Consider the following 21,678-nt stretch of genomic DNA (forward strand, 5'->3'; position numbering starts at 1 on the left):
TCAGAGGTGGGTAGTGGGGTCTCCCAGGGTTCTGTGCTGGGATCAATCCTATTTATTTTGTTCATAAATGACCTGGAGGATGGGATAAACAGTTCTATCTCTGTATTTGTGGATGATTCTAAGCTAAGCAGGGCAATACTTCTCCGCAGGATATGGAAACCTTGCAAAAAGATCTGAACAAATAAATGGGGTGGGCAACTACATGGCAAATGAGGTTTAATGTAGAAAAATTTAAAATAATGCATTTGGGTGGCAAAAATATGAATGCAATCTATACACTGGGGGAGAGAACCTCTGGGGGAATCTATGATGGAAAAGCACCTGGGGGTCCTAGTAGATGATAGGCTCAGCAATGGCATGCAATGCCAAGCTGCTGCTAACAAAGCAAACATATTGGCATGCATTAAAAAGGGGATCAACTCCAGAGATAAAATGATAATTCTCCCACTCTACAAGACTTTGGTCTGGCCGCACCAAGAGTATGCTGTCCAGTTCTGGGCACCAGTCCTCAGGAAGGATGTACTGGAAATGGAGAGCGTACAAAGAAGGGCAACTAAGCTAATAAAGGGTCTGGAGGATATTGGTTATGAGGAAAGGTTGCGAGCACTGAACTTATTCTCTCTGGAGAAGAGATGCTTGAGAGGGGATATGATTTCAATTTATAAATACCGTATTGGTGTCCCCACAATAGGGATAAAACTTTTTCGCTGAAGGGAGTTTAACAAGACACGTGGCCACTCATTAAATTTAGAAAAACAGAGGTTTAATCTTAGACTACGTAGAGGGTTCTTTACTGTAAGAGCGGCAAGCATGTGGAATTCCCTTCCACAGGCAGTGGTCTCAGCGGGGGGGCATTGATAGTTTAAAAAAACTATTAGATAAGCACCTGAACAACCGCAACGTACAGGGATGTACAATTTAATACTGACATATTATCACACACATAGGTTGGGCTTGATGGATTTGTGTCTTTTTCAACCTCACCTTAATGCTGGGGAAAAAATCGATTTGAATCGAGTTGAGAGGTCAAATCGATTTTTTTTTTTTAGATTTTTAAAAAATTTTTCACCAGGACGCCGCGGACTAGGCCGAAGCCGTGGCCTTGCCTAAAAAACTCCTGCCCGCAGCTTCTCAGGACCGGTGTGGTGTCCATCAAAAAAAAAAACTCGATGTGAATCGAGTTTTTTTTTTTTTTTTTTTTTTTTTGGAGAAAATCGCCCAGCTCTACCTCACCTACTATGTAACTATGTAAAAATAGAACACAATGGTGCATGAATGGATGTCATTCACAAAGTAAAAAGTATTGCTTATACAGTGATCATCACTGTAATGGGCAATCCAAACCAAAACCCAGGTCACCTCCCCAGAGCAGTACAGTGTCACTATGGTGACACTGTACTGCTCTGGTAACAGTATGTAACAAAATAAAAATATACTTTTTTTTTTTTTTTTTTTTTTTTTTTTTTATTTTGCTGTCAACAGTTGGTGTCCCTGATCACGGCTACACCAGTCATATGGTGATGATGTACTGCTCTGGTGACAGTATATAGTAAAAAAAAGAAAAGTGTTCATTTTGCAAAAAAAAATTGTGACAAAAAATTACAACTTCATAAAACTCACCATGCCTCCTACTAAATACTCTGGGGTGTCTACGTTCCAAAAAGGGGTTATTTTTGGGGTATCTGTACTGTCCTGGCATTTTAGAGCCTCAAGGAATGATATAGGTTATGTACATCAGAATTGATTAATTTTCAATATATACCATAGATTGTAGATTCTAACTTTCACGCAGACTAAATAATATACACTGATTTGGGTTATTTTTACTGAACAAATGTAGCAGAAAACATTTTGGCCTAAATTTATGAAAAAATATTTATTTGCAAAATTTTAGAACGGAAACTTGTTTTGTTTTTTGTTTTGTTTTTTTTTTAATTAGACAGCAACAAATAAACCAAGTGGTGATATTAAATACCACCAAATGAAACTCTGTCTCAAAGTGATAAAAATTTCTTTTGGATACAGTGTTGCATGAGTAATTGGCATTCAAAGTGTAAGAAGGCTGGAAACTGAAAATTGGCCTGAGCAGGAATGGGGTGAAAGTGTCTGGGCTGGGGATGAGCCCTAGACACTTAATCTGTAAAATGGGTCTTAATCATCATGAGAAATCTCCCCTCTTAAAGCGGAGTTCCACCCTAAAGTGGGACTTCCGCTCATCGGATTCTTCCCCCCTCCGGTGTCACAATTGGCACCTTTCAGGGGGGAGGGGGGTGCAGATACCTGTATAATACAGGTATCTGCACCCACTTCCGGGTATAGCTAGCCGCCCACCCCCGTTGTGTTGTGGGAAATACACAGTTCCCACAACACAACGGGGACCAGTGTAGACGCGCAGTGCGACTCGCGCATGCGCAGTAGGGAACCGGGCAGTGAAGCCGCAGTGCTTCACTTCCCGATTCCCTCAGTGAGAATGGCGGCGGCAGCACCCGAGGATCGAGGGACGGTTCGGTCTTGGTGCCGACATCGCTGGACCCCGGGACAGGTAAGTGTCCTTATTTTAAAAGTCAGCAGCTGCAGTATTTGCAGCTGCTGACATCTAAATTTTTTTTTTTTTTCGCAAAACTCCGATTTAATCAACATTCTAGAGCTCCAAGAGATTTGTTTGTCTCTGCAATGCTGGACCCCTTGAATGCATGGTCATTCGATCGAGATCCAGTTAGATAGCTCCACAGCAGTAGTGTACATCAATCATAAGGTAGGAACCAGAATTCTTGCTGTGGTAAGAGGTAGAAAGGATTCTCGATAGTTCATATATCCATGTTCCAGCCTTTTTGGCTATTCATATTCCAGGCATGGACAGTTGGCAAATTAGCTACATCAGCCGGCAGTGCATGGCCCCAGAAAAATGGTTCCTACATCTGGAATTGTTTTCAGGACCTTTGTTACAATTTGGAGGACAAGAGATGTAGACTGACCTCCAGGTTCAACACCAAACTGAGCAGGTTTGAGCCCTGATGCCGAAGCAGTTGATACTCTGTGAATCAGTGATATCTGTACAACCTGATCTATGCATTTCTTCCTCAGAAACTCCTTCCTCATCTACTCCACAGGATTGAGAGGTAGTGCATGAAGGTGATCCTCAAAGCTCAGTCGGATTTGGTACTGCAGCTTTCCAGTGCATGGATCCTCTCACTCCAAGGAGTGGAGGACATCTGTTACAGTTTGCTTTTCTCTGGGTAACTGTTGTCATACTTGTGTTCAGTCAGTTGTTCCAAAGGTGTACAAATAAGAGTTTCAAACTTACCACTCACCTTCTTTCTTTTCTCAAACCAGTTCGCATTACCAAAACCCAATCAGTGAGTATTCCTCTTATCCTAGACCTAAAATTCCTAAACTAGTACCTTCAAGTCCCAAAGTTTTGTATAGAATCCGCAAGGTCAATTATCTCTGAGATAAAGGAATATCTAGCATTCAAGATGCCTATCTGTAAATTCACATTTACCCATTTCGTCAGTGCTTTCTGCTATTGGCAGTAGGAGACCATTGTTTCCAGTTTGTCGCACTGCCTTTTGACCTAATCAGCTCTGAATAGTTACAAATTTAATAGGGGGAAGAAGGTATGGTTGAAAAGAAGCAGGCCTCATCCCTAGGTGGGTGTAAACAAGGACAGAACCCCCAGACAAATGCGATTATGTGGGCCAAAGGTATACAAAAGTGTAGGAAAACATATATGTAAACAACAGTACTGCAAATGTTATTGGTACAACAATTTTAAATAAGAAAGCAATGCATGGCTGGTATAGAAGCTAAAACACCAATAAGGAACAAAACAGATACAGAGAATTGCACATCTATGGTTAGCCCATTTCCCTACTGATATATTACTGTGTCCTTCAGTTATTTGATAGATCAAAATGAAATTGCTGATCCGAACAAATATTTATAAATGACAATCATGGAAATTGTCAGGGATTCCTCAACTTTTGCATACAACTGTATATATTCTATAAACAATAATATACAGTGGGGAAAATAATTATTTGATCCCCTGCAGATTTTGTAAGTATGCCCACTTACAAAGAAATGAAGGGTCTGTAGTATTTATCATAGGTGTATTTTAAATGATAGAAACAGAATATCAACCACAATCCAGAAAAAAACACATGATATAAATGTTATAAATTGAGTTGCTGTTCAGTGAGTAAAATAAGTATTTGATTCCCAAGCAAAACATGACTTAGTACTTAATGAAGAAACCCTTGTTTGGCAAGCAGAGAGGTAAGCTGTTCCTTCTTGTGTGTTGCCAGGTTTGCACACATCTCGGGAGAGATTTTTCTCCACGTTTCTTTACAGATCTTCTCTAAATCCTTGAGGTTTCTTGGCTGTCACTTGGCAACTTGAAGTTTCAGCTCCGTCCATAAATTTTCTATAGGATTAAGGTTTGGAGACTGGCTAGGCCACTTCATGACCTTAATGTGCTTCTTCTTGAGCCACTGCTTTGTTGCCTTGGTGGTATGTTTTGGGTCATTGTCATGCTGGAAGACCCATCCATGGCCCATCTTCAGTGTTCTGGTTGAGGGAAAAAGATTCTCATTCGAGATTTTGCAGCACATGGCCCTGTTTTTTGGCCCCTCAATGCAGGAAAGTCGGCCTGTACCTTTTTAGCAGAGAAACGGCTCCAAAGCATAATGTTTCCACCTCCGTGCTTGACTGTAGGGATGGTGTTCTTAGAATCTTAGTTGGCATTTTTCTTCCTCCAAACACGGCGTGTTGCGTTAATGCCAAAGAGCTAAACTTTGGTCTCATCTGACCACGGCACTTTCTCTCAATCCTTCTCTGAATCATTTTAGATGTTCATTGGGTAACTTCAGACGGGCTTGTACATGTGCCTTCTTTGAGGAGGGGGAACCTTGCAGGCGCTGCAGGATTTTAATCCATGGCGGCGTATTGTGTTACTAATGGTTTTGTTACTGTGGTCTCAACTACCTTGAGATCATTCATAAGCTCCTCCTGTATGGTTCTGAGCTGGTCCCTCACTTTTCTCATGATCATCCTTGCCCTATGGGGTGAAATATTGCATGGAGCGCAAGACCAAGGGCAATTGATGGTTATTTTGTATTTTTTTTCATTTGCGAATAGTCGTTCCAACAGTTGTCTTCTCACCAAGCTTCTTAATGATGGTCTTGTAGCCTATTCCAGCTTTGTGCAGGTCTACACTCTTGTCCCTGATGTTCTTTGACACCTCTATGGTCTTGCCCCTGATGGTGCGGTTTGGATGGAAGAAAGATTCTGTGGACAGGTGTCTTATATACACATAACAAGTTGTTAGGAACACCTTCTTAAATTAAAAGGACTAATCTGTGTACCACTTGAGACAGAATTATTGTTGGTTGGTAGGGGATCAAATAGTTATTTTACTCAATTTATAACATTTGTATCTTGTGTTTTTTCTGGGTTTTTGGTTGACATTCTGTCTCTATCATTTGAAATACACCTATGATAACAATTTTAGACCCCTCATTTCTTTGTAAGTGGGCAGACTTACAAAATCTGCAGGGGATCGAATAATTTTCCCCACTTTAAAATAATAATCTAAATATAAAAACATGCGGTGAGTTATAGCATCAGAAAAAATTATAGTCCACTTCCATGATTAGGAATAAAGCTATAAAAGCCAAAATCATTGTGCGTGACAAATTAAGTTTTGAGCTTCTCCACCAACATAGATATCAAAATCCGGTGAGCCTTTTATATACTTATAATTCCGGGATTATAGTGGATGAAGGGGCAACTGTGTTTTTTGTTCTGCAAGTAGAATACTCTATGAGGTTTTATATTTGTAATGAACTGCTTCCAGACTGCCCACTGCACATTGACTGGAGAAGGGTGGCCCGGCTGCACAAAACAACGTACCTGTACGTTGTTTCCTCTTCTGGGTCTCCGGTGTGCGCACGCAGCCGGCATCCCGCTCCCGCTATGATTAGACACAGCGGGAGACTATCAGTGGTACCCGCCAATCATTCACTGGAGAGGCAGAATAGTGGTCTTTCTATGTAAACAAGGCAGACTGTCGTTCTGTCAGAGAGGAAGAGAGAGATCTTGTGTTCCTGCTAAGCGGGAACACAGACTGTCTCTCTTCTTCCAGTCAGTCCATCCCTCACACAGTTAGAAATCACTCCCTAGGAACACACTTAACCCTTTGATCACCCCTGGTGTTAACCCCTTCCCTACAGTGTTATTTATACAGTGACAGTGCTTTTTTTTTTTTTTTTTAGCACTGATCACAGTATCAGTGTCACTGATCCCCAAAAAGTGTCACTTGGTGTCTAATTTGTTCACCGCAATGTCACTGTCCCGCTAAAAATCGCTGATTGCCACCATTGCTAGTAGAAAAAAAATGTCATAAATCTATCCCATAGTTTGTAGACGCAATGACTTTTTTGTGCAAACCAGTCAATGTATGCTTATTGGGATATTTATTTTTCTTTTACCAAAAATATGTAGAATACATATTGGCCTAAACTGATGAATAGGTTTTGAATTTTGACTTTTCTTTTTTTATTGGATATTTTTTTTTCCCCAAAATATTCGGTCTTCTTTTGTTGATAGCACAAAAAAAAAAAAAAAAAACAGAGGTGATCAAATACGAACCTAAAAAAAGCTCTATATGTGGAAAAAAGAGGACATAAATTTTGTTTGGGTACAGTGTTGCACGACCGCGCAATTGTCAGTTAAACCAATGCAGTGCTGTATCTCAAAAAATGGCCTGGTCATTAAGGGGGAAAAACCCAGGACCTAAGTGGTTAATACATACTACACTGTAGATATATATGTTTTGATGCTGGGCCCGAACTGAACGTAGTGGTTGTCGCTACACCACAGTAGGAGAAGTGGAGGAGAGGAATTGGAGCATGTTTCTTTGACCTGTCTTTATTCACGTATGAAAGATGTGGTTGGGAGGGGAAGCCTTGAATGTTCTGCCAATCCTTTTCCTTTTGGGAAGAAGTGTTTTCATGACTCATTTTTTTAATAAGAGGTCATGATTATCTGGTAAGCCTTTATCTATTTAGGAAACGCATAACACAGACAAGGAAACACAGTTGGAATTTGTATGAAATGAAACATAGACTGTTTTGAGGACATTAAAAAACTGGCACAATTTACATTGCACTGGACTTTGGGTATTTTGACTGGATTCATATTTGCACTTTTTTATTGTAGTTTATTTTGAATATTTTCACAAGCACTGCTTTCAAAAATGTGTTACTGATTTTTAGACACTAGGAGGTGTCACTGCATTTGCCAGCAGCTGTGGGGCTATTAAAAAAAAGTTTGTTTTTTTTTTTCACCAGCACAGGGAAAAAAAGTTTACGTGGATATGAAGCTTCTTGCCAAAACTATATGACCCCTTGGCACAGGAGGTTACACATGCTGGCCACAAAAAGGATTGTTAAAAAAACTGATGCTAATGGGCCTCTCAGAATAGATCCTCATTCACCTCCACAAAGCACCATCAGGCAAACTATGCTGGTAAAGAAAGAAGGCTCCACATGTGTAAAACTATATACCGAATCCACAAACCGCTTCTTTTTTTCTTTTTGCTACAGTATGGACATAGTGAAGCCGTTCTGCTACTTTGTAAATAAATAGGACCCTTATTCACCTTTTTGCTTGTACTCTGTCCAGAGCTTAATCCCAACACTGTGCTTTACTCTCTCCATAAAGGAGTGCTTGGTTGTGTCCTTGACTCTATCCAGTGTTTAGTCTGTGTTCAGTAATTGCATTTATATAAAATTTATTTCTGTGCAGTCTGTGGCTCTCTTTAGTTCAAACCCAGCATTGTTTTTAATTTTGCCTTTGTTTCTATGATTTTGTGCTTTCTGCTCTTTTATCTGTCTCACAATTTGTGTTCTTGGCACTATTTTTACATTCACAAATGATCAGTATTTATCAGCATAAAAAGCTTTTAATAAATATTGCATAATAAAAAGTGAAATATTTTTGGTTCACTACACCACATTTTGCAAATCATTCTTTGACTTGTTAAAGAATGGCACGTGTAAATGTTTGTGCTCCTGGAAATCTTTCATTTTCCTTTTTCCTTTTTTTTTTGCAGTGAAACAGATGTTTAAATGTGCAAGAACATCAGTGTTTGCTGTGGCTCTGTGTGAGTTAGAAGGAAAATTAAATAATTATGTAATTCTGAAGGTTGAGACAGAAGCTATAACTCCGAGCCTAAACTCTGTTTAAGATTTAAAAAAAAAATGTGTGGCCTGTGCAACATTGTCTTAAATAGAAAAATCTTTTGAATGGAGTATACATTTAATCCTTTCGTGCCCAGGCCCTGCACTCCACTTTTAGACCCCTTTAACACTGAGGCGCCATACCAATAAAAATGGCGCCTGTAAAAGGCCTCTCCTGTCACTCCAATGTGAAAGCCCAAGTACTTTCACACTTGAGCGGGGTGCGCTGGCAGGATGTAAAAAAAAAAGTCCCGCAAGCAGCTTCTTTGAGGCGCTTTAGGAGCGGTGTATACACCACTTATGAAAGAGCGCTGCTAAAAAAAACCCCGCGGTTTACCGCCGATGCCCGGGCGCTGTGAACGTGAAAGTGCCCTTGGGGCCAATTCACACTATGTGCTGTGACAAACATTTTACCGCATGGTAAAACATCTTTCACCCCAGGGACACACAAGAAACAATTGTTTACTATGTGTCCCATTCACACTGCAACACAGTGCTACATTTTATCGCAGCACATGAATCGCGCTGCGAGTGAGCTGCCAAACATTGCAGTGAAGGAAGTGCACGTTTTGTGCAGTTCAAATAAAGCTGTAAATGAGCAACCTGGATCTTGGCTTTCACCTGTGCACTGTGCTAAAATTATGCTGGGATACATTTATTTGCAATGCAGTGTGTTAATATACAACAGTGCCTTTCGGTGTGCTGCTGCACATAGCTTTGAATGACTATAATATAGAAAAAAGGAAACCCAGTCAAACACTGCAATGCATTACAACAATGCACATCAGTGTGTGTGTGCAACATATGCAGCACACCCAAGTTATGCACACCAAAATGCGTGTGCACACATATATGCAGTACTGTGCGAAAAGTTTAGGCAGGTGTGAAAAATGCTGTAAATAAGGGATGTCTAAACTGCAGCCCACAATGCCTATGATTTCGGCCCAACATAAAATTATAAACTTAAAAATATAATTTATTTATTTATTTATTTTTTTGTAAAAATTTGTTTACACATAGCGAACACATGCGGATGAAGAAAAATTTGAAAGTATCTCTTTACAGGACTTCTATAAGTTTTATCTTCCCAAAAAAACTATCTCACTCTTTACAATCATGCCTCATTCATGCCATCAGTTTTCGGCAGCACTTATATTTGTGAGCAACTGTTTTCAAGGATGAAGCACACAAAGGGCAAAATTGGAACTAAAATATGTGATGCCTTGAGAATTTGAGAATTGCTACTAAATCCATCAAACCAGATATTGATGCATTAGTTTAGCAAAACAGTGTCAAATATTGCACTAGTTTTATGTTGCCCTCTTTTTTTACATTTATTGTAAAAAATGGGACAAAAAAATGTTTTAGTACTCAGATAGGTACGTTATCTATATCAGTGATCGTTAATTTGTGATCTGACTTTTTTTTTTGCTCATCAGCTATCCTTCTTGTTAGTGTATTTTATGTGTGGCCCAAGACAATTCCTCTTCTTCCAATGTGGCCCAGGAAGGATAAAAGGTTGGACCCCCCCCCTGCTGTAAATGTAATAGTTCTTTCAGCAATAGAAGTGTTAATTGTTTTTATCAATTAACTATAAGAGTAAAAGAAAAAAAGTAATTGAACAGAAGATTAATCCAAATCAAATAAATATTTGGTGTCACCACCCTTTGCCTTCAAAACAGCATCAATTCTTCTAGGTACACTTGCACATAGTTTTTGAAGGAACTCAGTTTGCTCCAAACATCTTGGAAAACTAACCACAGATGTATTGTGGATATAGGCTGTCTCAAATACTTCTTTCTCTATGTAATCCCCAACAGACTTGATAATGAAGATGGTTTTTAATGACCTTGGCTATATAGTTGGGGTAGTTTTCCTTCTGCAGACTAAATTTGGGGCCAATCACACACCTCCCTGATGGTATGGCATGATGGAGGAGTATCGGCCTGTATTTCTCACCATTGAGGACTCCATTAATCATGGCCAAATCTCCAACTCTAGTTGCAGAAATGCAGCCCTAAACTTGCAAGGAACCTCCACTGTGCTTCAATGTAGCCCGCCGACACTCATTATTGCACCACTCTCCAGCTCTTCGAGAACAAACTGCATCCTACTACAGCAAAATATTTCAAATTTTCACTAATCATTCCAGAGCACCTGCTGCCATTTTTCTGCACCCCAGTTCCTATATTTTTGTGCATAGTTGAATAAATTAGCCTTGTTTCCATGTGGGACGTATGGCTTTTTTTTTATGTCAAAGGGAAGTAAGCATGATGTATCGGTCTTCTGCTGGTTTTAGTTTTCTTGGCCAACCACTGTGTGTACGGTCCTCAATGAGCTTGAACAGGGCATCATAAATCCCCGGTCAACTTTGAAATCTTTGCCTGGGAGAGACCTTGCTGATGCAGTACCTTGTGCGCCCAGTCTTGCCTTCCACAAACTCACCTTATTAGCAGACCGGACTGGCAGCTGGCTTGCAGCAAGCCACTGAGAGCCTGAGCCAGCTGCTCCTGTCCCCTCCACAGCCTAGTACTCCAGTGAGCACTGGAGGGGAGAGCACAGAGCGGTGACTGACAGTTGATCAGCGGTGTTTGATCATTTCTCAGTGCAGAGCTGACTGACTGCAGTATTCACCTAGGTGAGTATCATTTTTTTTTTTTCATGTACCTAAACATTTTTTTTTCCTGAATGTATGGGAGCTGGTTACTGGGACTGGGTGTCTCAGTACTTAAAAAAAAAAAAAAAAAAAAAAAAAAAAGAGATTCCCTGAACTAAAAATCAAGAAATTGATTTGATGTGTCAGATGACATTCAAGCAATGTTGGCCTTAACATAATGGATGTCCCTAACATATGTAATCCCTCTGGATGTCTTCTGGGACATTTTTAGAAGATCCTGATATGCTTACACATTCTTTTCTAATTACTGTGCTTTTAAGCAAATGTATGTTTCGCTCTGTGGTAGAACACTCAGATGCTGTTTAAAGTAGTTGCAGGCTCGCTCACGAGTCTCTCTCCCCCCTCCGCTCCTGTGTCACTGGATTTGATTGACAGCAGCGGGAGCTATGAGCTATGGCTCCTTCTGCTATCAATCTGTCCAGTGAGGAGAGAGACAGCGGCTGGAGCCGCTGTGCTTACCGTTGGATTGGATTGGGCTCAAGTAAGAAAAGGGGGGGGGGGGGGTCTGGGGGGGAGCATTGAATACATTAAGGTGTATAACATTGAGGCTTTACAACCACTTTAACCAGGCTGTAGCTTTTATATAAGCTGACCTATAAGGCTAAGGGGTTGCCCAAAAAAAAATCTGGTAGGGTATGGTCACCAAGGGTGTCAAAGAATCGCACAATTTGCCCTTGAAAATGATAGTCCATACACATAAATCTCTATTTCTTTGTTGTTTTGCTTTCTTGCGTGTTATTGTGAGAAATCAGGACAGCCAAATGATTCAGTTTGACCTGTTGATTATTATTCTTTGTATAGGTGTTAAGCAAGCAGAACTGACTGCTGTAACACATGTATGGATAATAATTTATTTGATATACAATGGACCCTAAAACTGATGTTGGCATGGAGGTTTATTCTATGCTTTCTTCATTTGTCTTGTTCCAATTTTGGCTACAAAACATGTATGTTTGCATTGTATCTCAGAGGAACACGAATATGGGTGTGTAATATACAGTACCCATTCTTTTTTCTTTTGTACAGTTCAGCTAGTACTAATGAGTTACTTAAAAAAAAAAAAAAATGTTAATTGTTCCTCCATTCCATGTTTTCATTGCTCAAAAACAGCAGCAAACATCCCACCAATTGTAGATAGTTTGGGTATTTTTTATTTGTCGTTTTTATATAAATAAATATCATAAAATCTTGCCGTCTGTTCCTGTCTATCCATATATGGAGTAAAACCAAGCTACTGACCCTTTTTTGAAGTCATAGGCCTCATGATCATAGATGATATGCTGGATGTAAAATTCTGGGCATTTTTCCTGTACCGGGGGAGCCACAGGTGCTGCGGACTGCCTGCAGTACAAGTGAATGTGCACTGAAGCATCTGCCTTTACCTGTACACGTATGTACGTGTTTCCTGATTGTGGATGGCTTGTGTTATGGAAGTACATTGTATGCACATATGTAGATAAACACTGAAGCATTGAATACTCAGCATATACAAAAGTATGGCAGCATGCCCTTCACTTGTATGGCAGGCTGTACACTGGACTTGTGGCTTTCCAGAAAAGGCCTGGAATATTATTCCCAGCATATTTTCAACCACTCGCTGTCCATGAAGCCATACTGGTACCTGCCAGGACACTTATTGATGATGAGTGGACAGCCTAGTGAAGGGAATATGGTGACATGTTGGGCTGTTCAAAAGGGATCTATAATTGTAAAATGTTTCAGGACCATTGATGTGGACTATAGTTTTGTAAGGATTCAGGCTGGGTTCACACTGCTCCGGTGCAGGAACGCTGCAAATCTACTGCAGGTTCCAGCATCGCACTGACTCTCACAGCAGTTCACACTGCCATATGCGAACTGCTGGGGAGTGTCATACAATGTTAACGACACTCCCAGTTGAGCTCGCATATCGCACTGTGAACTGACAGTTCGGACATGAATCGGATCGCATAGGTGTGAACACCCATGTGATCCGATTCTGGTCTGAACAAAAAGAGTCCTGTGCACGTTTGGACCGAATGCGGTGCAATATCAGCAATACTATCTGTATGGCTGATATCGCACCTCACAGACATCGCATGTGATGTGAACAGAAGTCCTCTGCGAATCACATGTGATGTCTGCCATCGCAGCAGTGTGAACCCAGCCTCAGGTTACTGTGAAATGCAAAGAATGATTCAATTTTGTGATTATTCCTTTAGCCCGTCATTTGTTAATTAATCCAAATTCCTGTTGAACACAAGTAGGAGCGACAGGGAAATTGCAAAGCCAACAAGGATCTTGTCTGACAGGTTCAAATAAACTAAGTAACAATTCTCTAAAATTTTACTGTGTATTTTTGTTTCCCTGTGTGACGCATTTTTAGGTAATTTTGTAAGTGTATTTCTACTTTTGCAGTCAATTATTTATTTATTTTTAAAGAAAATACCACTATGTTTGTGTTTCCATTCACGCAACATACCTAAAAATCATTAAAAAACAAATTCTTACCTTTCTAGATATTTTGGCCTTGGGCAACCTGCAAGCTACTCCGAACAATTTGAAATATGAGGAAATTCAATATGTCCCCACTGACAAAGAGGGACACGCTGAGTTTCCCCTCATTTACATAGAATGCAGAAGCCCAGTTTCTAGATCTCTAACCTGTTAAGATAGACCATGTTCAAATCTAGTTTACAACTGATACGATTTCCTAGCACTGTACAAAGTTAGTCATGGTATACCCTAAATCCTCAGCCTAAGTAAATAAAAAAAAAAAGTTAATGTAAAAGCAACATATAAAAAACAATTGTTAAATGTTTATGGTATGTAAATGAGAACACAACTATAAATCTAAAGTAGGCTTATTCCAATTTACCTGCAAAAGTGGAAGTACATTAAAAATAAAAAAAATTACATTCAAAATAAGTTGTTAAATGTTGCTAAATACCGTGGTTATGGCAGCAGCTACCTGACAAAATTATTATTTTTTTGCATTATATTGTCATATTTAAGAGGTCCAGTAATGCTTTTTTCTATTACAAGGGATGTTTACATAGGTGTATTTTTAAAAATTTTTTTAAAGTGCGCTTGTAAGACCGCTGAGCAAATACAGTGCGACAAAGTATTGCAATGACCGCCATTTTATTCTGTGTTAGAATTTTTTAAAAATTTTCTAGCAATAAAAACTGAGTGGTTACGTGGTTCCTGCCCAGCCTATAACAGATTGAGGTCTGGGAAGTTGTTCTGTTATCCTGACTGGGCGTCATATGACGTCCAGCAGGATAAAATGCTGGGGCGCGCCCGGCGATCGAGAGTGCGGCGTGTCAGTCTGACACGCCACATCTCTGATCATGATAAGAAGCCTCTGACAGAGGCTTCTTACCATGTGACCAGCTGTGACCAATCACAGCTGATCATCGCGAGAACCAGGAAGTGCCAGTAAATGCCATTCCTCTGTTCGCGCTGACAGGGAGAGTCGATCGGCGGCTCTCCCTGTCGGGGGGGGGGGGGGGGGGGGGGGAGGTCTGTGCTGATAATCAGCACATTGATTATCAGCACAGCCCCCATCAAATGTATCCAAAAGCTGCCAATCGGTGCCCAGTCAGTGCCCCATCATAACCCCCTGCCAGTGCCCAATAAAGTGCACATCAGTGCCCACCATAGTGCCAATCAGTGCTCAGCATTAACACCTGTCAGCACCTGTCCATTCAGTGCTGCCCATCAGTGCCAGGAGAAAGCAAAATTTTATAACAGAAACTAAGAAAAACTTTTTTTCAAAAATGTTGGTCTTTTTTAGTTTAAGCAAAAAATAAAAACCCCGGAGGTGATCAAATACCACCAAAAGAAAGCTCTATTTGTGGGAAGAAAATGATAAAAATTTAGTTTAAGTACAGTGTTATATGACCGCGCAATTGTCTTTCAAAGTGCGACAGCACTGAAAGCTCAAAATTGTCCTGGGCAGCAAAGGGCGAAAGTGCCTGGTATTGAAGTGTTTAATTAAAAGAAAAACATTTAAAAAAAAAAAAAAAAAAATTCCCTTTTAAGGCCGTTGGGCAGAAGTGGCGTTTGATGTCGCTCCTGTCCTCCAAGGGCATAGAGTCGAGTGTGGGCCATTATTACCTCACTCGACTTCCTGCCCATCGGATCACAGGACCAGATCGTCTGTCACTTCCAGCGGCTTTGGTAAGTGGCAGAGATGCTTGGGACGGGGCGGGAGGGGCACCTCTCCTGCCGCCCATAAAAGTGATCTTGCCGCAGAGACCACTTTTGTCTTAAAGCGGACCACCCACCATGAATGAAAAATAACCAGCTACCTGCTGCCATAACAACGGTATTTAACGTCAAAGTAGCGATGTATATCCACGGTGGGCGGTCTGGAAGTGGTTAAACAAAAAATTGTAAATAAGTTTTTAAAGAGGTATTAAAGCCACCTAAGTGATTTTTACTTACAGGTAGGCCTTTAATAAGGCTTACTTGTGGGTATAGTACATATCTCCTAAACTTGCATCATTTAGGACATATTTACATTAGTAGTAGCTGGTGACATCACCGATGCATTAGCTGTGAATTGACAGTGCTCTGTATTTAGAGCTCTGTGCCGCAGCCGTTACACAAGTGCGTATGGGCGGGAGTGTCTTCATTGCCGCTATCCCAAAAGGATGACTGGGTGAAGATGGAAGCCCTGTCAGCGATTACAGAGCACAGCTGGAGGCCTTGATTTTAGGAAAAGTTTTTCATAATGTGCTAGTATCTTGCGGGAGCCCAATTGTTTTTGCGGTTTACTACCACTTTAAGACTATGTATTTGCTATCGCAAAGTCAATTTTTCCAAAAATGTGCAGTGTTAAATTTTATCCTAATTACATTTTCTTCTCCCTTTTTTTGCATTAGGCGATCCCTGTACTATTTCCTCACAAATGGAACTGGAAGAAGCTTTCCGCCTATATACCATATACAAGGAGGAGGGCCTCAGCATTCATGGTAAGTGCCATACTATGATCATGCAGTCTGTATGTCCAGTAGAGTTGCCACCAGTGCAGTACCCCCTGCCTTCCTGCAGAATTGCCCTGGCCTGATCATCTTTACTTCATGATTGTCCGCCTATCCTAGGGGGAGCAGCAGAATGTTATGTCATGCATGCTGCATAGTCACCGCTGCTGGCGCTTACTAGCAGCAGTACTTTGAAAGCTGGGACACATGGTAAGCGTGTTAGTAGGGGATAGACCAAATATTATTTAAAGTGCTGTAGTTTTTTGTGGCATTTGGCTATGATCTTTATCTTGGGGCTCAGATTATATGGTCCAAGCATTCTGGTAATTGCTGTTTCAAATGGGCTTGATGGATATTGACATATGTCCTGTTTAGAGCTGCACAAATTCTTTTGGAAAAAAAAACTGTCAATTGCTGACAGGCATGGAAGGAGGTGGGAGAGGAGGAAAGCTGTGGATGATGGAGGCACGTAAACTGACCTCGGGGCTCATAGCCATGATAAAATGTGGTCAGTTTACAGGGGGGAGGGCAGAACCAGGCAGGATCAGCCAGCTATTTCAGGTGATAGGGCCAAATTACACAGCACAAGCACTGTGCTGTATAACATGCTTTAACCACAACACGCTAAATCGCATACCTTTACGTCATTTGGTTAAAGTGGTTGTACCGGGGTGATCACCCGGGTACCGTTTCTTAGAGCTAGCGTCTCTAAAGCCGGCCGAACGTCCGGCTTCTGTCAGATCGGCTGCAGTACACACAGGCCGAATGTCGGCCGGTTTCTATTTAACCGGCAAATGCGGCCCAACAGTCGGGCCCATGTAGGTCTCTGAAATGCTCCATAGTAGTCTAATCGCTCATGTAGTGCTTAAGTCTGCCTCTTCGTTAGATAAAATATTTTCCACAATTATAAAGCTTTAGCTGGAATGAATACATATTTCTTTTGACAAGATTGATAGGTCGACAGTGGTTTCTGGCCCATCACATCACGTCAGATTGGTCATCGTGGCTTTTGTTCATGCACTGCACAAAATTGGAACCATTTTTTTTTTCTTTATACATGAGTGATGTCCCAAGTGCCAAGGTTTTGCTTGAAAGAGCGATATATTATCATTAGAACACTTCAAAGCAGCCAAGTATGTCACAGCCAGCACGAAAGTAAGGAAGTGACAAGAGGGATTTTATGCCCTTCAGAATAAAGAATCTTCAGAAGGAAAACCAGGTCATCGTTTTGTATCGCATTATAAACTCTGCTACTGGGGCAGAATGAGTTACATTGCTGCCAGTGGGTGGTACAATGTGACTGGTGGCTTAAATAACTCAAACAGTTGTGAAAACCTCAGTTTATTCCATATTTATTTCCTTTATAAATAATGTTCTTTTTAAACTGTGTCTTGTGATAAGCTGTAAATTTTAGTTATAACATTCCTTCTGCATGCCAGTTCTGTTTTGAGATTACTCTGAAACAGAAGAAAAGATATTACATCTTTTCTGCAGTCTCTGTTTTATGCAGGTCCTATAATGTCCTGTTTCAGGGAATTGGAGAGAGAAAGGGAAAATTGAGGTGTTCAGGAAGTGTTCAAGCAAGTATCAGACTTTTTCAAAGTCAGCAGTCCACTAAAATTGTGTGTTATTACCAAAAAGAACTCTGTCTTATAAATAATTACTGTATGTCCTAAAAAGCAACCCGCAAAAAAAGACTCCTATACTTGACTGGCTAGCAAACCTTGAGTCCTCACTTCATGCTTAGGGAGATATTTCTGTAATTCTCTGAAATACTTGTCAGGTTAACACCACGCAAAAGGAAACGAAAAATCTAAAATGTGTGTTGGAACACCCAGAGTATACTTTATTTTACCTCTAGAGCAGTGTTTATTAAACATATAGGTTGGACCTACAGTATATTAGGTTGTGTATATATTTGTGAAGGGTCGCCATTTGACTATGTACAATAACTCACAAAAGTGAGTACACCCCTCACATTTTTGTAAATATTTTATTATATCTTTTCATTTGACAACACTGAAGAAATGACGCTTTGCTACAATGTAAAGTAGTGCGTGTACAGCTTGTATAACAGTGTAAATTTGCTGTCCCCTCAAAATAACTCAACACACAGCCATTAATGTCTAAACCGCTGGTAACAAAAGTGAGTACACCCCTAAGTGAAAATGTCCAAATTGGGCCCAATTAGCCATTTTCCCTCCCCAGTGTCATTTGACTCGTTAGTGTTACAAGGTCTCAGGGTATGAATGGGGAGCAGGTTTGTTAAATTTGGTGTTATTGCTCTCACTCTCTCATACTGGTCACTGGGAGTTCGACATGGCACCTCATGGCAAAGAATTCTCTGAGGATCTGAAAAAAAGTATTTTTGCTCTACATAAAGCTGGCCTAGGCTATAAGAAGATTGCCAAGACCCTGAAACTGAGCTGCAGCACGGTGGCCAAGATCATGCAGCGGTTTAACAGGACAGGTTCCACTCAGAACAGGTCTCACCATGGTCAACAAAAGAAGTTGAATGCACAAGCTCAGCATCATATCCAGAGGTTGTCTTTGGGAAAATGACATATGAGTGCTGCCAGCATTGCTGCAGAGGTTGAATGGGTGGGGGGGTCAGCCTGTCATTGCTCAGACCATACTCCACACACTGCATCAAATTGGTCTGCATGGCTGTCGTCCCAGAAGGAAGCCTCTTCTAAAGATGATGCACAAGAAAGCCCGCAAACAGTTTGCTGAAGACAAGCGGACTAAGGACATGGATTACTGGAACCGTGTCCTGTGATCTAATGAGACCAAGATAAACTTATTTGTTTCAGATGCTGTCAAGCGTGTGTGGTGGCAACCAGGTGAGGACTAAAAAGACAAGTGTCTTGCCTACAGTTAAGCATGGTGGTGGTAGTGTCATGGTCTGGGGTTGCATGAGTGCTGCTGGCACTGGGGAACTGCAGTTCATTGAGGGGACCATGAATGCCAAAATGTGCTGTGACATAATGAAGCAGAGCATGATCCCCTCCCTTTGGAGACTGGGCCACAGGGCAGTATTCCAACATAATGACCCCAAACACACCTCCAAGACGTCCACTGCCTTGCTAAAGAAGCTGAGGGTAAAGGTGATGGACTTCCCAAACATGTCTCCAGACCTAAACCCTCTTGAGCATCTGTGGGGCATCCTCAAACAGAAGGTGCAGGAATGCAAGGTCTCTAACATCCACCAGCTTCGTGATGTCATGGAGGAGTGGAAGAGGGCTCCAGTGGCAACCTGCAAAGCTCTGGTGAACTCCATGCCCAAGAGGGTTAAGGCAGTGCTGGAAAATAATGGTGGCCACACAAAGAATTGACACTTTGGGCCCAACTTGGCTATTTTCACTTAGGGGTGTATTCACTTTTGTTGCCAGCGTTTTAGACATTAATGGCTGTGTGTTGAATTATTTTGAGGGGACAGCAAATTTACACTGCTACAATGTAAAGTAGTGAGTGTACAGCTTGTATTACAAAGTGTCATTTCTTCAGTGTTGTCACATGAAAAGATATAATAAAACATTTACAAAAATGTGAGGGGTGTACTCACTTTTGTAAGATACTGTATATGTAGCCTAGTTTGCCAAGTGCGAAATCAGTGGATCATTGGTAAAGGACATGGCCCACTGACATTAATGACAGTGCATACACATATAGGGAACTAGAGGGCATGTGACGCAGGGAGTTGAGGGATTTTGCATTTAGTCTCGGCTCTGCTGTACAAGGAATGAAAGAGGCAGATGCGAAGTCCATTTCAGATACTTCCACTGTCTGCATTAAAAAATAAAGACCTGATGTACTATGAATACAGAACTGTATATATTTTTATCTTTTATATATGATTGGCGTTCCACTTTTAAAATAGTTTTTGTAGATTATATACATTGGAATCCCACTTAGGAATCTGTTATCCTAGTTTATATATAAATCTGGGCAATGACCCACCAAAACATCAATGAGTAAAGCCTTGGATTATATATGCTCTTTCAAATATCTGTGTGCCCTGAGCTTCATTTGCTATTGCTTTATTAACAATTCACATCTCTGTTTTTCTGCTTTTACAAATGAGAAAAAATTGGGAACTATACTTACTTTAACTCCAGTCCGTCTTTTTTTCTTTTTTTTTTTTTTTTTTGTGCAATTGGAGAGATTTCTCTTAATTTCCTGTCCAAACGACTAAATAGGAAGTGAGAGGAAATCCTTCACAAGTGTGGGAATCACTTGTCACCAGGGTCACCCGAATTTGTGTCCCATTGGAAGAATTCCCCTCTACTACATTTCTGTGGACAGCTCAAATTTGGGTTGTACTTTTACTTTCACTTTCGATGATTAATCGTAAACATGACAAATGGAGAGGGTGAATCTTCCTAATAGGGGCAGAGAGCAATAAAATCTTACAGATTTTCTAATCACTCCAAAAATAACACTTTAAAGACCACTTGAACCTTGAAAATGGAACACTGTAATGTGGCCAGGCTGCATATGCAGTGATAAATCTGTTCTTATCTTTCTGTTTTTCACACTGGTAAAATCACCCTGTAATTAAGCATTCTGGAGACTCAAATTGTCCGGGCTCTCTTACTGTCAGGACACACTGTAATGCTGGGGCAGCGTGGCTAGAGTGTGGAAGAAAGCGAGAACCCTCTGTCACTTTTAATGTTGGCTTTTTCGCTGGGGTGATTTATGCTCTTTAGTTGCACCGGTGACCATCACAGACATAGGAAGTGATGGAAAATCCAGAATGTTATGATTATCAATGAAACAAAAGTTGAGGAGTAATAATTTAAGTGGGAACATCTGTTATGTAGAAAGCTGTCTAGATGGGGATTTCCCCTCCCTTTTTAAAAAAGATGTCCTATTGCTTTCTGTAGTGTATCCAGGATAAGATATAAGGGAAAATCTTCACAACGGGAAACCACAATAACAAAAAAAAAATGTTAAGAAATTAGATTGTGCCCTTTTAAATAAACCAACAGATTTCAGAATCCACTAACATCATAAGCGATCTGCCCATACCTTCTTTAATATGTGCCCTTTCAGCACTGCCCATGGGCCCTCTTAAGTCTGCCATACATTGAGCACATCTTGTCAGTTTCTTGAAGATTGATTTTAGTTGAAGGAGCCTGCTGAAAAATTTTTGGCCGTCAGAATACCATGGCTCAGCAGGGGGAATTCGTCCATCCATGCTGTTTAGATGCCTCTAGTTTGTTTATAGTGACCGAGACACCTGTTGTAAAAAGCTCAACTCCTTATGCCCTGTACACACGGTCGGACATTGATCGGTCATTCGGACAATAAAATCAATGGATTTTTTCCGAACGGATGTTGGTACAAACTTGTTTTGCATACACACGGTCGCACAAAGTTGGGGGAATTTCCGAACGTCAAGAAAGCGGTGACGTAAAACGCGTACATTCAGGGCTATAAACGGGGCAGTAGCCAATAGCTTTCGTCTCTTAATTTATTCTGAGCATGCGTGGCACTTTGTGCGTGGGAATTGTCCACACACGGTCGGAATTTACGTGAACGAATTTTGTTGTCGCAAAATTTTATAGCCTGCTCTCAAACTTTGTGTGTCAGAAATTCCAATGGAAAAAGTCCGATGGAGCCCACACACGGTTGGAATTTCCAGCAACAAGCTCCGATCGCACATATTCCGTCGGAAAGTGCAACCGTGTGTACAGGGCATTACTGTAAAATTGTAAAAAAAAAAGTGTGGCCACGATCATAAAACTGTCACTATATATTGAATACCTGGTTGTAACACAAGGCC

The 21,678-nt window shown here is 40.8% G+C and overlaps 1 protein-coding gene across 1 annotated transcript in view; it reads left to right on the forward strand.

Moving 5' to 3' along the window:
• PRKCZ (protein kinase C zeta) overlaps nt 1-21,678 on the forward strand; it is a 608,643-nt gene that overhangs the window by 181,161 nt on the left and 405,804 nt on the right. The window contains exon 4 of the mRNA XM_073602984.1: nt 15,792-15,881. Coding sequence (XP_073459085.1) covers nt 15,792-15,881 — 90 coding nt within the window. The remainder of the gene's footprint in view (nt 1-15,791; nt 15,882-21,678) is intronic.

The sequence above is a fragment of the Aquarana catesbeiana genome, linkage group LG10 (assembly GCF_042186555.1).
Source record: "Aquarana catesbeiana isolate 2022-GZ linkage group LG10, ASM4218655v1, whole genome shotgun sequence".
In the NCBI taxonomy this organism is placed as follows: Eukaryota; Metazoa; Chordata; class Amphibia; order Anura; family Ranidae; genus Aquarana; species Aquarana catesbeiana.